Raw genomic sequence first — 15054 nt, 5'->3', positions numbered from 1 at the left:
GTCCCCTAGAACTTAGAACTACTTAAACCTATCTAACCTAAGGACATCACACATATCCATGCCCGAGGCAGGATTCGAACCTGCGACCGTAGCACTCGCGCGGTTCCTGACTGAGCGCCTGGAACCGCTAGACCACCGCGGCCGGCGTTAGGATCCAGCACGGCGTTCTGTATTACCCTCCTGAACCCACCGATTCCATATTCTGCTAACAGTCATTGCATTTCGACCAACGCGAGTAGCAATGTCGCGATACGATAAACCGCAATCGCGATAAGCTACAATCCGACCTTTATCAAAGTCGGAAACGTGATGGTACGCATTTCTCCTCCTTACGCGAGGCATCGCAACAACGTTTCACCAGGCAACGCTGGTCAACTGCTGTTTGTGTATGAGAAATCGGTTGGAAACGTTCCCTATGTTAGCACGTTGTAGGTGTCGCCACCGGCGCCAACCTTGTGTGAATGCTTTGAAAAGCTAATCATTTGCATATCACAGCATCTTCTTCCTGTCGGTTAAATTTCGCGTCTGTAGCACGTCGTCTTAGTGGTGTAGCAATTTTAATGGCCAGTAGTGTAAAACATTCTCTGATCGCAAATACAGTCATCTCTTTCGACCATTACTATCATGATGAGACTCAGACGTCTCCTTAAACTTACAGCTATCAGCCATGACTGCCTTCGTCACGAGGTATAAAAGCTTGAAGATAATCGAAAGACTGAGCACAATTTGTTGCTCCACCACCGCCCATTATGCAAGGAGTTATTTGGTTTGGCATTGAATGAAAGAGTTGTTGGAAGTCCTCCTGAGGCATATCGTGCCATACTCTGTCCAACTGCCTCCTTAGGTCGTCAAAATTCAGAGCTGGTCGGAGGGCCCTGCAGACACTACTCGAAACGTTCTCAACTGTGGAGCCATCCAGCGACTTTGCTGCCAAAGGTAGGGTTCGTCAAGCACGAAGACAAGCAGTAGAAACTCTCGCCATGCGCGGACTGACATTATCTTGCTGAAATGTAAGCCCAGGATGGCTCGCCATGAAGGGAAACAAAACAGGGCGTAGAATATCGTCGAAGTACCGCTTTGCTGTAAGGGTGCAGCGGATGGCAACGAAAGTGTTGCTGCTGTGAAATGAAATGGCATCCCAGACCATCATGCCTGGTTGTCGGGTCAATTTGACTGACAATACTCAGGCTGGTGTCGCACCGCTGTCGGTCTCCAGACACGTGTTTACTGGTCATCGTGGCGCATTTCGAAGCAGGACTCTTGACTGAAGACAATTATACTCCAATGAATGAGATCCCAGGCCGAACATATGTCTAGAGAACCCTCGGACAGCATCGAGATACCAACCTGACTGTCAGCCACCACACAGCCTGACATCTGGGAGTGATGGTCGGGGACGCCCTTTGATTGTCATTCGTGGCAAACCTGCAGCACAGTGGTACGTCTACGATATTCTACGCCCCATTTCATTGCCCTTCGTGGCAATCCATCCTGGGCTTACGTGTCAGCAAATTAATGCCGCCCGCACATGGTGAGAATTCCTACTGTGTGTCTTTGTGGTTGACAAATACTACTTTGAGCAACCTGTTCGCCGGATCTCGATCCATTTGAGATCGTTTGGAGCATTATGGACAGAGCCCTCGAACCACCTCGAGATTTTGACGATCCAACGCGCCAGTTGGACAGAATTCGCCACGATATGCCTCCCGATAACGTCCAACAGCTCTGTCAACCAAGCCGAATGGGCTAACTGCTTGCATGAGGGCCAGAGGCGGACAAATGCGTTATTGATTTGGTCAAGTTGTGAAGCTCTTTCTCCTCGATAAATCTGTTGAGTGTCTCCGAAATGGTATACGCTTGTTTGTCTGCACATACACATCACATCTGTCGATTTCCGTCTCACTCGGATAATACGAGGGCAGTTCAATAAGTAACGCAACACATTTTTTTTTCTGAAACAGGGGTTGTTTTATTCAGCATTGAAATACACCAGGTTATTCCCCAATCTTTTAGCTACACAACACTATTTTTCAACGTAATCTCCATTCAATGCTACGGCCTTACGCCACCTTGAAATGAGGGCCTGTATGCCTGCACGGTACCATTCCACTGGTCGATGTCGGAGCCAACGTCGTACTGCATCAATAACTTCTTCATCATCCGCGTAGTGCCTCCCACGGATTGCGTCCTTCATTGGGCCAAACATATGGAAATCCGACGGTGCGAGATCGGGGCTGTAGGGTGCATGAGGAAGAACAGTCCACTGAAGTTTTGTGAGCTCCTCTCGGGTGCGAAGACTTGTGTGAGGTCTTGCGTTGTCATGAAGAAGGAGAAGTTCGTTCAGATTTTTGTGCCTACGAACACGCTGAAGTCGTTTCTTCAATTTCTGAAGAGTAGCACAATACACTTCAGAGTTGATCGTTTGAACGTGGGGAAGGACATCGAACAGAATAACCCCTTCAGCGTCCCAGAAGACTGTAACCGTGACTTTACCGGCTGAGGGTATGGCTTTAAACTTTTTCTTGGTAGGGGAGTGGGTGTGGCGCCACTCCATTGATTGCCGTTTTGTTTCAGGTTCGAAGTGATGAACCCATGTTTCATCGCCTGTAACAATCTTTGACAAGAAATTGTCACCCTCAGCCACATGACGAGCAAGCAATTCCGCACAGATGGTTCTCCTTTGCTCTTTATGGTGTTCGGTTAGACAACGAGGGACCCAGCGGGAACAAACCTTTGAATATCCCAACTGGTGAACAATTGTGACAGCACTACCAACAGAGATGTCAAGTTGAGCACTGAGTTGTTTGACAGTGATCCGTCGATCATCTCGAACGAGTGTGTTCGCACGCTCCGCCATTGCAGGAGTCACAGCTGTGCACGGCCGGCCCGCACGCGGGAGATCAGACAGTCTTGCTTGACCTTGCGGCGATGATGACACACGCTTTGCCCATCGACTCACCGTGCTTTTGTCCACTGCCAGATCACCGTAGACATTCTGCAAGCGCCTATGAATATCTGAGATGCCCTGGTTTTCCGCCAAAAGAAACTCGATCACTGCCCGTTGTTTGCAACGCACATCCGTTACAGACGCCATTTTAACAGCTCCGTACAGCGCTACCACCTGTCGGAAGTCAATGAAACTATACGAGACGAAGCGGGAATGTTTGAAAATATTCCACAAGAAATTTCCGGTTTTTTCAACCAAAATTGGCCGAGAAAAAAAGGTGTTGCATTACTTATTGAACTGCCCTCGTACCTTTTGTAGAAACTTCCTGGCAGATTAAAACTGTGTGCCGGACAGAGACTCGAACTCGGGACCTTTGCGTTTCGCGAGCAAGCTCTACCATATGCTCTACCATGGTAGAGCACTTGCCCACGGAAGGCAAATGTGCCAAGTTCGAGTCTCGGTCCAGCACACAGTTTTAATCTGCCAGGAAGTTTCATATCAGCGCACACTCCGCTCTAAAGTGAAAAATTTCATTCTAGAAACATCCCCTAGGCTGTGGCTAAGCCATGTCTCCGCAATATCCTTTCTTCCAGGAGTGTTAGTTCTGCTAGTTTCGCAGGAGAGCTTCTGTGAAATTTGGAAGGTACAAGAGGAGGTACTGGCGTAGTTAAAGCTGTGAGGAAGGGGCGTGAGTCGTGCTTGGGTAGCTCAGATGGTAGAGCACTTGCCCGCGAAAGGTAAAGGTCCCGAGTTCGAGTCTCGGTCCAGCACACAGTATTAATCTGCCAGGAAGTTTCAAATCAGCGCACACTCTGCTGTAGAGTCAAAAATTTCAACTTTTTGTAGAGTCTGTACCACAAGGAAGCAAGGAAGAGGATGTTGTTGTGGGTGGCAGGTATCCTCTATCTACAATGCATATGCGCATGTGGGTTAATACAGCTCTTTATTAACATGAACTGGAAGTTTTACGCAACTTGAATGGAGTCCATGTGTTGTGGTAGAAGCTCATCAGTAGGAGTTCTCTTGCCGACTGATTATTTCTTTCTTTCACTGGTGCCACGTCCCGCGCTGACGCAGGGTCGGCATTTTTAGGAATGGATTTGGCAAGGTCAGTGGAAAGGGGTGGCCAGATGCCCTTCCTCCCGCCACCCCACACCCCCCGGGATGGAATTAGTACACTCTTGCTGTCTGCATCTAGTGTAATTCATGGAATAGTGCGAACGTGTTCAGATGTCTGCGAGTCGTGTAAGTGAGGCGGAACGTGGGGACCAGCCCAGTATTCACCTAGCAGGACGTGGAAAACCGCCTAAAAACCACATCCAGGCTGGCTGGCACACCAGCCCTCGTCGTTAATCCGCCGGGCGGATTCGATCCGGGGCCGGCGCCCCTCCCCCGAGTCCAGGAAGCAGCGCATTAGCGCTCTCGGCTACACTGTCGGGTCTCCTCTTGCTGACTGGTGTTACGTCAATATTCACTGCTAGTAAAGTACAATTCTGGTTTAGGTAAACTAGTCCCGGTATAGCTGCCAATCTGGTCCCTATGTACTGTCGTAGCCTATAACCCCCTCTGTGAGTAAACTGACAGACGCCAAACTGGATGATTGAGTGCTTGAGTGAGGCCCTCCAATCAGGAGCGGCGGCCTAAACACATGTTTGCGAAAGGGCGTTGGCGGCGTGTTGCTTGTGGGTGTGTCTCTGGCTTCTCTCGTGATAGCCGCACTTGATCCAGAGCCTTCTAATTGGTCTTCGCACTCCATCTTAGCCGAATGGTGCGCTGGCGACAGCACACCATTCTGGTGCATCGTTTTTTATCATTGTTTGTTTTCCTCAAAGTGTAAAGTGTATCACAATAAATCATTGGAGACTGTTGGTTACATATATAAAACTGCTGAGGACAATATCCCTGAAAAACATCAGATATTTCACTGAATAAAATGTTCTCGGGTTTCCAACCGCGTCAGTTGCTTAAAACTACATGAGCTTTCGGCCAAGCACTCCTTGGCCATTGTCAAGTGGTTTGACTGCCAGTGGGCTGTTGGTGCGCCCTTATAAACGCTAGCTGTCGGCTGTGACGTCACTGGTGCACTGTGGCCAGAAGTACATCGGACAAACAGTGCGCACTGTGGAACAACGCAGGAAAGAACATGAGAGGTATTATCGCCTACGCTATCCAGAGAAATCTGCGTTAGCTGATCATGTGTTAGAAAACGGTCACCACATAAAATTTGTCGATACCTCTGTCGTGGATCGCACTAACGGCTTCTGGGACAGTTTGATAAGGGAAGCTATTGAAATAAAAATTACCGCACACTCCCTGAATAGAGACGGTGGCTTGCAGCTCAGCGCTGCGTGGGATCCAGCGATCGCGCGGTTGAAGAGGGCACATCGAACGCCGACTCAAAACATGCCCATATATGGCAATGTCACGGTCGCCAGGTCACAGCTGGCAGCTAGCGTATATAAGGGCGCACCAACAGCCCACTGGCAGTTATAACACTTGACAATGGCCAAGGAGTGCTTGGCCGAAAGTTCACATAGTTTTAAGCAATTGACGCGGTTGGAAACCCGAGAACATTTTATTCAATGTTATCGCCGTGACACTCTGCATTCATACAGATATTTTACTGTTGCATCTGGACAGTATAGTGAGTTCCAGAAGCTTGTACACATTGAGTATCAAATCAGATTCCTGTCTAGGTTCAGGACATCCAGGCAGTACATCGCCAAGGTGTAAAAATAAGGTCAGGAATTGTAGTGTTGTAGAGCTGTTACCGTTTTGTTCGCCATGCACTATCCTTGCAGTCGACTTCTGTAACACTGGTGACACTCTTAAGTAGCACCACTTTTTGCCTTGCTCTGTGCTGCATCAACCTACTGACGAGGATCTGACTGTGATTGGATTTGTGACTGTGTTGCCGAGCTCCCTGACCAGCCTAACTGTGCCCCTGACTGTGATTGGCGTTTGCGACTGTGTTGCCGAACTCGCTGACCAGCCTAACCATGCCCCTGACTGTGATTGGGGTTTGTGACTGTGTTGCCGAGCTCGCTGACCAGCCTAACTGTGCCCCTGACTGATTGGGGTATGCGACTGTGTTGCCGAGCTCACTGACCAGCCTAACCATGCCCCTGACTGTGATTGGGGTTTGCGACTGTGTTGCCGAGCTCACTGACCAGCCTAACCGTGCCCCTGACTGTGATTGGGGTTCGCGACTGTGTTGCCGAGGTCGCTGACCAGCCTAACCCTGCCCCTGACTGTGATTGGGGTTTGCGACTGTGTTGCCGAGCTCGCTGACCAGCCTAACTGTGCCTCTGACTGGATTGGGGTTTGCGACTGTGTTGCTGAGCTCGCTGACCAGCCTAACCGTGCCCCTGACTGTGATTGGGGTTTGCGACTGTGTTGCCGAGCTCGCTGACCAGCCTAACCGTGCCCCTGACTGTGATTGGTGTTTGCGACTGTGTTGTCGAGCTTGCTGACCAGCCTAACCATGCCCCTGACTGTGATTGGGGTTTGCGACTGTGTTGCCGGGCTCGCTGACTAGCCTAACCGCGCCCCTGACTGTGATTGGGGTTCGCGACTGTGTTGCCGAGCTCGCTGATCAGCCTAACTGTGCCCCTGACTGTGATTGGGGTTTGCGACTGTGTTGCCGAGCTCACTGACCAGCCTAACCATGCCTCTGACTGTGATTTGGGTTTGCGACTGTGTTGCCGAGCTCGCTGACCAGCCTAACCGTGCCCCTGACTGTGATTTGGGTTCGCGACTGTGTTGCCGAGCTTGCTGACCAGCCTAACTGTGCCCCTGACTGTGATTGGTGTTTGGTACTGCGTTGCCGAGTTCACTGACCAGCCTAACCATGCCCCTGACTGTGATTGGTGTTTGCTACTGCATTGCCGAGCTCGTTGACCAGCCTAACCGTGCCGTTGGGTGTCTTTGTGTCCGTAGCTTCGAGGTGCAGGCGGTAATGGCTCCCACCAGCCAGCTGCTCGTCTACTACGTCACCGAGGAGGGCGAGCCCGTCAGTGACGTCATCAGCTTCGATGTCAGCCTGCAGCACAGTGCCGTAAGTACATTGTACAGCTCCACGTTTGCTTGAATTGGTTGACTATTGTTTAAATGCCTATGACCAATTACGAGGCGCGTTTTTTAAGTAAGGCCCGTTTTGTTGTACACACTAGTAGTTAGCGCGCATACCGCAACGAGCGCGTGCGTCGCATACTGGCATGCCTCGGGAACAGCTGCGCTCAGTTTCAGCTCTGTAGCTAACCCGTACAGTTCTGTTCTGTGCTTTCAAAATGTTTAAGACTATCAACTCGACCGCCGCGTGTGAGGTTCGCTCAGTGATACGGTTTTTGTCAGCAAGGAACCCCTTCTGCTGCAGATTGGCGAGGTGTATGGTGATATTGTTGGGAGTGAAAGCAAAGTGCGTAAGTGGGTACGAGAATTCAAATATGGCCGTGAGAACGTCCATGATGAGGACCGCTCCGGCCGCCCTTCTTTGACTACAGAAGATTTGGCGTTTCAGTTGAAGCGAGTATTCGTGAGAACAGGCGCTCCACAATAACGGGTCTCTCAAACGGATTTCCTGACGTGTGGAGATCAGTGGTTTACAACTTTGTTTCTGAACACCTAAAGTTTAGAAAATTGTGCCCCCATTGGGTCCTGAAACTCCTAACAGAGGACCACAAAAACCAAAGATTTGAGTGTGCGATGAAGTTCTTGACTCGGTATCACGAAGAATGTGACGGCTTGTTGAGTCAGATCGTAACTGGAGACGAAACATAGGTTTCGCATATCACGTCCGTATCGAAGCAACAGAGCATGGAATGGAGAAACACACGCTCGCCTGTAAAGGTGAAGGCCAAACAGACTCTGTCCCAGCGGAAAATCATGGCGTCGCAGTTTTGGGATAGGCACGGTGTTTTGTTGGTCGACTTCATGCAACGAGGAACCACTATCAATGCAGAAGCATACTGCCAAACCCTGAGAAAGCTACGCAGAGCGATTCAAAACAAAAGACGTCGCATGCTGACAAAGGGAATCGTCCTTCTCCATGACAATGCAAGACCTGACACTGCAGGCCAGACCCGCGATTTAGTGGACAGTTTCGGCTGGGAAGTTTTAGATCACCCACCAAACAGTCCCGATCTTGCGCCGAGCGATTACCATCTGTTCCTCCACCTCAAAAAAATGGTTCAAATTGGCTCTGAGCACTATGGGACTCAACTTCTGAGGTCATAAGTCCCCTAGAGCTTACAAGGGGACATCCCCATCGCACCCCCCTCAGATTTAGTTATAGGTTGGCACAGTGGATAGGCCTTGAAAAACTGAAAAAGATCAATTGAGAAAACAGGAAGAAGTTGTGTCGAAAAGTGAAAAAATAAGCAAAATATACAAACTGAGTAGTTCATGGGAAGATATGCAACGTCAAGGACTTTGGGAATGCAGGAGCGCCGTGGTATCGTGGTAACGTGAGCAGCTGCGGAGCGAAAGGTCCTTGGTTCAAATCCTCCATCGAGTGAAAATTTTAATTTTTTATTTTCAGTTTATGTGACAAACTCTTATGTTTTCATCACTTTTTTGGGAGTGATTATCACATCTACAAGAAAACCTAAATCGGGCAAGGTAGAAGAATTTTTTTACCCCTTCTCCAAGTGTACAAGTTAGGTGGGTCGACAACATATTCCTGTCATGTGACGCACATGCCGTCACCAGTGTCTTATAGAATATATCAGACGCGTTTTCCTGTGGAGGAATCGGTTGACCTATGACCTTGCGATCAAATGTTTATCGGTTCCCATTGGAGAGGCACGTCCTTTCGTCTACTAATCGCACGGTTTTGCGATGCGGTCGCAAAACACAGACACTAAACTTATTACAGTGAACAAAGACGTCAATGAACGAACGGACAGATAATAACTATGCAAATATAAAGGAAATAAAATTTTCACCCGAGGGAAGACTTGAACCAAGGACCTCTCGTTCAACAGCTGCTCACGCTACCACGGGACCACGACGCTCCTGAGCTCTCTTTGTCCATGATGTTGCCTATGCGACCCGTGGACTACTCAGTTTGTATATTTTGCTTATTTTTTCACAGTTCCATACAACTTCTTCCTGTTTTCTCATTTGATCTGTGTTCAGTTTATCAAGGCCTATCCAATGTGCCAACTTATAACTAAATCTGAGGGGGGTGCGATGGGGAGGTTCCCTTGTTAGAACTACTTAAACCTAACTAACCTAAGGACATGACTCACATCCATGCCCGAGGCAGGATTCGAACCTGCGACCGTAGCGGTCGCGCGGTTCCAGACTGTAGCGCCTAGAACCGCTCGGCCACACCGGCCGGCGTTCCTCCATCTCAGTGGCAGCTGTTACAATGATGACGAGGACGTGAAAACGGCAGTGAACTCTTGGTTATCGGAGCAGGCATCAAGTTTTTATGAAGAGGGTATTTTAAAATTGGTTGAAAGGTATGATACGTGTTTCAAGAAACTTGTCAACTATGTCGAAAAATAGAGTGAAGTATGTACTTTCTGAAAATAAATTAACTTTCTTGAAATAACCTTTGGTTGTGTACGTATGTTCAAACGGACCTTACTTAAAAAACACGCCTCGTATTATTATTGTTCTCGTGTGAGAAACATACTTAAAACACAGTTCATACAATTGCTAACATATCCACACAATTTATGTAATATTTGACCAAAATTTGGCCACTTCCAGTGCATTTTCCATTGGCCAGTGAAGGTCATCTCCTGTGAAGATGGCTGCTGGACGCAATCGACACGTGAGCATATTTCCAGAATGTGATTTTCACTCTGAAACTAAGTGTGCGCTGATACGAAACTTCCTGGCAGATTAAAACTGTGTGCCCGACCGAGACTCGAACTCGGGAACTTTGCCTTTCGCCGGTAGGTGCTCTACCTTCTGAGCACCTTCAATTCTGCCAGTACCTCGTCTCGTACCTTCCCAACTTCACAGAAGCTCTTCTGCGAACCGCTATATCCTGTCTTCCAGGAGAGCTAGTTCTGCAAGGTTCGCAGAAGACCTGTGCAGTATGGTAGGGGACGAGGTACTGGCGGAATTAAGGCTGTGAGGACGGATCTTGAGTTGTGTTTGGATAGCTCAGATGGTAGAGCTCTTGCCCGCGAAAGGCAAACATCCCGAGTTCGAATCTCGGCCCGCCACACAGTTTTAATCTGCCAGGAATTTTCTTGTAAGCATATGTTGAACACGCAGTCACACTGAGTTTTGTTTTCTTCAATGGTTCAAATGGTTCAAATGGCTCTGAGCACTATGCGACTTAACTTCGGAGGTCATCAGTCGCCTAGAACTTAGAACTAATTAAACCTAACTAACCTAAGGACAACAAACACATCCATGCCCGAGGCAGGATTCGAACCTGCGACCGTAGCAGCCGCTCGGTTCCAGACTGTAGCGCCCAGAACCGCACGGCCACTCCGGCCGGCCTTTTCTTCAATGTATTCCCATTTTGCCAGGTTAGCCATTGATCTGCCCTCTCCTGAGCCCAGCATATTCGAGCACTCCCAGATCGGCCAATTCTCATCATGACCATGGGGTAAAGATTCTGAAGATCTTTTCCAACCAGGAGAGTGGGATGTGTCCGCTCTCCATAGTTGCAGCCTGACTTCTTCTTCAGTGCTTGTTAGTTTCTTCGATGTTCTGGTGACACTGGTCCTTGACTTTAGGCCTTGTGGTTAAGGTTGATGCCCATGCATGGGGCGCCTTTTTTACTGCTCCAGTTTCGTTCTTTCCCTGGTTTCCACTACTTCTCATCGAACAGTACGTGGTGCAAGATGGAAGAGTCATTCGATGGGAGTTAACTTCAAGGAGCCTGTTATAATTCTACATGTGCATTTTAACCAAAAGTGCTGATATAATAGTGTTTTATTCAGCTGTTTCTTACGGCTGTGAGCTTATTTCGAAGCCATGGTCATTTTCAAGCTTTGTGCATCGCACATGGTTATCGCTGGTGCTGCCGAAACTGTTAACTTATAACTTTGTGGAGCTTTATTAATCTGCAGTTGCTGAGCACTATTTTTGAGAGGTTTGATTCTTTTTCTCGAAGCTGTCAGTGTGGAAAACGAATCAAACACCTCAAAACTAGTGCTCAGCAGCTGCAGATTAATAAAGCTCCACCAACTTAGTAACATGTAATAAACGGCGATAGCGCCAGCAATAACACCGTGCTTAGCACATAGCTTGAAAATGACCACGGAGTCGAAATTAGTGCCTAGCCATAGAAGAACTGAATAAAATACTGTTACAGCAGCGTTACTGGTTAAAATTATTTAACGTCTTTACAAGAGACGTACAACGCAGCAGGCGCACGGAAAATAAAAAAGTAGTAGTTAATTATTCATGGGCGTTAACGATCATAAAAGGTAAACTATACCGTCCTGACAACGAATAACGAACATGAAGCTGATTGTAACATAATTAATCCCCCCTCTGGGGAATGCAAGTGATTACAAAGAGGAGTTGCGAAATATTTTCGTACAATAAAATTATGTTTGAAGGCTGAATCGTTTGCTAAGTTACCAACTCCGTTGTGAATGGCTAGCTGTAAAATAATATAAAAAAGTCCTTCAGAATCTCACATACAAGAGATTAAGGTGACAACGAAAGTACACTCCTGGAAATTGAAATAAGAACACCGTGAATTCATTGTCCCAGGAAGGGGAAACTTTATTGACACATTCCTGGGGTCAGATACATCACATGATCACACTGACAGAACCACAGGCACATAGACACAGCCAACAGAGCATGCACAATGTCGGCACTAGTACAGTGTATATCCACCTTTCGCAGCAATGCAGGCTGCTATTCTCCCATGGAGACGATCGTAGAGATGCTGGATGTAGTCCTGTGGAACGGCTTGCCATGCCATTTCCACCTGGCGCCTCAGTTGGACCAGCGTTCGTGCTGGACGTGCAGACCGCGTGAGACGACGCTTCATCCAGTCCCAAACATGCTCAATGGGGGACAGATCCGGAGATCTTGCTGGCCAGGGTAGTTGACTTACACCTTGTAGAGCACGTTGGGTGGCACGGGATACATGCGGACGTGCATTGTCCTGTTGGAACAGCAGGTTCCCTTGCCGGTCTAGGAATGGTAGAACGATGGGTTCGATGACGGTTTGGATGTACCGTGCACTATTCAGTGTCCCCTCGACGATCACCAGTGGTGTACGGCCAGTGTAGGAGATCGCTCCCCACACCATGATGCCGGGTGTTGGCCCTGTGTGCCTCGGTCGTATGCAGTCCTGATTGTGGCGCTCACCTGCACGGCGCCAAACACGCATACGACCATCATTGGCACCAAGGCAGAAGCGACTCTCATCGCTGAAAACGACACGTCTCCATTCGTCCCTCCATTCACGCCTGTCGCGACACCACTGGAGGCGGGCTGCACGATGTTGGGGCGTGAGCGGAAGACGGCCTAACGGTGTGCGGGACCGTAGCCCAGCTTCATGGAGACGGTTGCGAATGGTCCTCGCCGATACCCCAGGAGCAACAGTGTCCCTAATTTGCTGGGAAGTGGCGGTGCGGTCCCCTATGGCACTGCGTAGGATCCTACGGTCTTGGCGTGCATCCGTGCGTCGCTGCGGTCCGGTCCCAGGTCGACGGGCACGTGCACCTTCCGCCGACCACTGGCGACAACATCGATGTACTGTGGAGACCTCACGCCCCACGTGTTGAGCAATTCGGCGGTACGTCCACCCGGCCTCCCGCATGCCCACTATACGCCCTCGCTCAAAGTCCGTCAACTGCACATACGGTTCACGTCCACGCTGTCGCGGCATGCTACCAGTGTTAAAGACTGCGATGGAGCTCCGTATGCCACGGAAAACTGGCTGACACTGACGGCGGCGGTGCACAAATGCTGCGCAGCTAGCGCCATTCGACGGCCAACACCGCGGTTCCTGGTGTGTCCGCTGTGCCGTGCGTGTGATCATTGCTTGTACAGCCCTCTCGCAGTGTCCGGAGCAAGTATGGTGGGTCTGACACACCGGTGTCAATGTGTTCTTTTTTCCATTTCCAGGAGTGTAGAAACACTCATGGTTAGTAGATGCCGATTTACCATTCCTACCAGTCACGAAAGAGAGTTGCCTCCCACTCACTTACTAGAGTGGCACAGACAATAACCTATCGATGTGCTATTTCCTACCTATCACCTACTGGAACTGCTTTCCAGTCAGTCACTACAGTAGCAGACAAATAGCCTACCGTACAGTCATCTCCCTCTATAACAACCTGTCTACAAATTGTCCAATGACATCTCAGACATGTAACGTTGGTAACTATAAGATAACCGAAATAAACATTCACCAGTACATAGCAGCCTTTTTTATTTTTTTTATTTTTTTTTGCCTCATCGATCTTCTGACTGGTTTGATGCGGCCCGCCAGGAATTCCTCTGCTGTGCCAACCTCTTCATCTCAGAGTAGCACTTGCAACCTACGTCCTCAATTATTTGCCGGATGTATGCCAGTCTCTGTCTTCCTCTACAGTTTTTGCCCTCTACAGCTCCCTCTAGTACCATGGAAGTCATTCCCTAATGTCTTAATAAATGTCCTATCACCCTGTCCCTTTCTCTTTGTCAGTGTTTTTCACATATCCCTTTTGTCTCCGATTCTGCGCAGAACCTTCTCATCCCTTTCCTTATCAGTCCACCTAATTTTCTACATTCGTCTGTAGCACCACATCTCAAATGCTTCGATTCTCTTCTGTTCCACTGTTTCCACAGTTTATGTTTCACTAACATACAATGCTGTGCTCCAGACGTACATTCTCAGAAAATTCTTTATCAAATTAAGATCTGTGTTTGTTACTAGTAGACTTCTCTTGGCCGGAAATGCCCTTTTTGCGATTGCTAGTCTGCTTTTGACGTCGTACTTTCTCCGTCCGTCATTGGTTATTTTGCTACCTATATAGTAGAATTCCTTGACTTCATCTACTTCGTGACCATCAATCCTGATGAAAAGTTTCTCGCTGTTCTCATTTCTACTACTTCTCATTACTTTCGCCTTTCTTCGATTTACTCCGAGTCCATATTCTGTACTCATCAGATTGTTCATTCCATTCAGATCATGTAATTCTTCTTCACTCTCACTCAGGACAGTAATGACATCAGCGAATCGTATTATTGATATCCTTTCACCTTGAATTTTCCCTGAAAAGGACCGCAGCAAATCATTCGAAACGTTCAAAAATTAGCTGCTTTACTGTTTTACAATTATGTGGCCTAATACCCAGAATTGTTTTATTCAAAATGTTTTAAGACGTAATATTCATTCAGAATAATTATCAATGAGTACACGTCTCTGTTTTACAAAATTGATGAAAAATACGTTCACATGCTAACCATTTCTGCAAAACATACTAACGTACGAGAGTCGTTCAATAAGTAATGCCCCATATTTTTTGTCTCAGTACGTATTTATTGTTAAAAGTCAGAATTTGGTCACAATAAACACCAACATGTCCATGTCCTATTTTTCTAGGTAGTCTCCATGACGGTCTATGGCCGAACGCCAACGTTTCGGAAGACCATGTATTCCCTGCTAGTAAAAGCTCTTGTCCTGTAGGCGTAGCCATGTTTTCACTGCATGGCTGACACTCCCGTCATCTTCAGAGTGTGTTCCACGTAGAGAATCTTTAAGTGACCCAAAGAGATGGAAGTCCGAGGATACCCGATCTGGACTCAAGTGGGTGAGGCAATGATGTCCCACCCGATTCGGAGATGTGTTCCCGCGTTCTCGGACTTGTGTGTGGGCGTGCGTTATTGCGTTGGAGCAATATTTCTGCTCGATTCTTGTCCGATGGAACACGTCGGGAACGGTTCTTTATTTTATTCAGAGTCTTGACATATGCCTCTAATTTGATGGTTGACCCTCATGGCATTACATCCACGAGAATGACGCCATCACAATACCAGAACTGCCACTGTCACTTCTCCAGCAGAGGGGGTTGTCTTTGAATTTCCTGTTTTCTGGATAATGGAAATGAGCGTTTGGCGTCACTGGCCAGGAGACCCCTTATGGGGCAGGTCCGCCCACCTTGGTGCAGGTCTTATTACATTCG

At 48.2% G+C, this 15054-nt stretch overlaps 1 protein-coding gene across 1 annotated transcript in view; it reads left to right on the top strand.

The window, feature by feature from the left end:
* Positions 1 to 15054, top strand: part of LOC126214956 (C3 and PZP-like alpha-2-macroglobulin domain-containing protein 8) — an 877403-nt gene that overhangs the window by 658109 nt on the left and 204240 nt on the right. Inside the window, exon 10 of the mRNA XM_049941592.1 lies at positions 6887 to 7004. Within this exon, the coding sequence (XP_049797549.1) occupies positions 6887 to 7004 (118 nt within the window). The remainder of the gene's footprint in view (positions 1 to 6886; positions 7005 to 15054) is intronic.

The sequence above is a fragment of the Schistocerca nitens genome, chromosome 12 (assembly GCF_023898315.1).
Source record: "Schistocerca nitens isolate TAMUIC-IGC-003100 chromosome 12, iqSchNite1.1, whole genome shotgun sequence".
Lineage (NCBI taxonomy): Eukaryota > Metazoa > Arthropoda > Insecta > Orthoptera > Acrididae > Schistocerca > Schistocerca nitens.
Note: the sequence above shows the minus strand (reverse complement) of the source record. Positions and strands in the feature narration are given on the sequence as shown.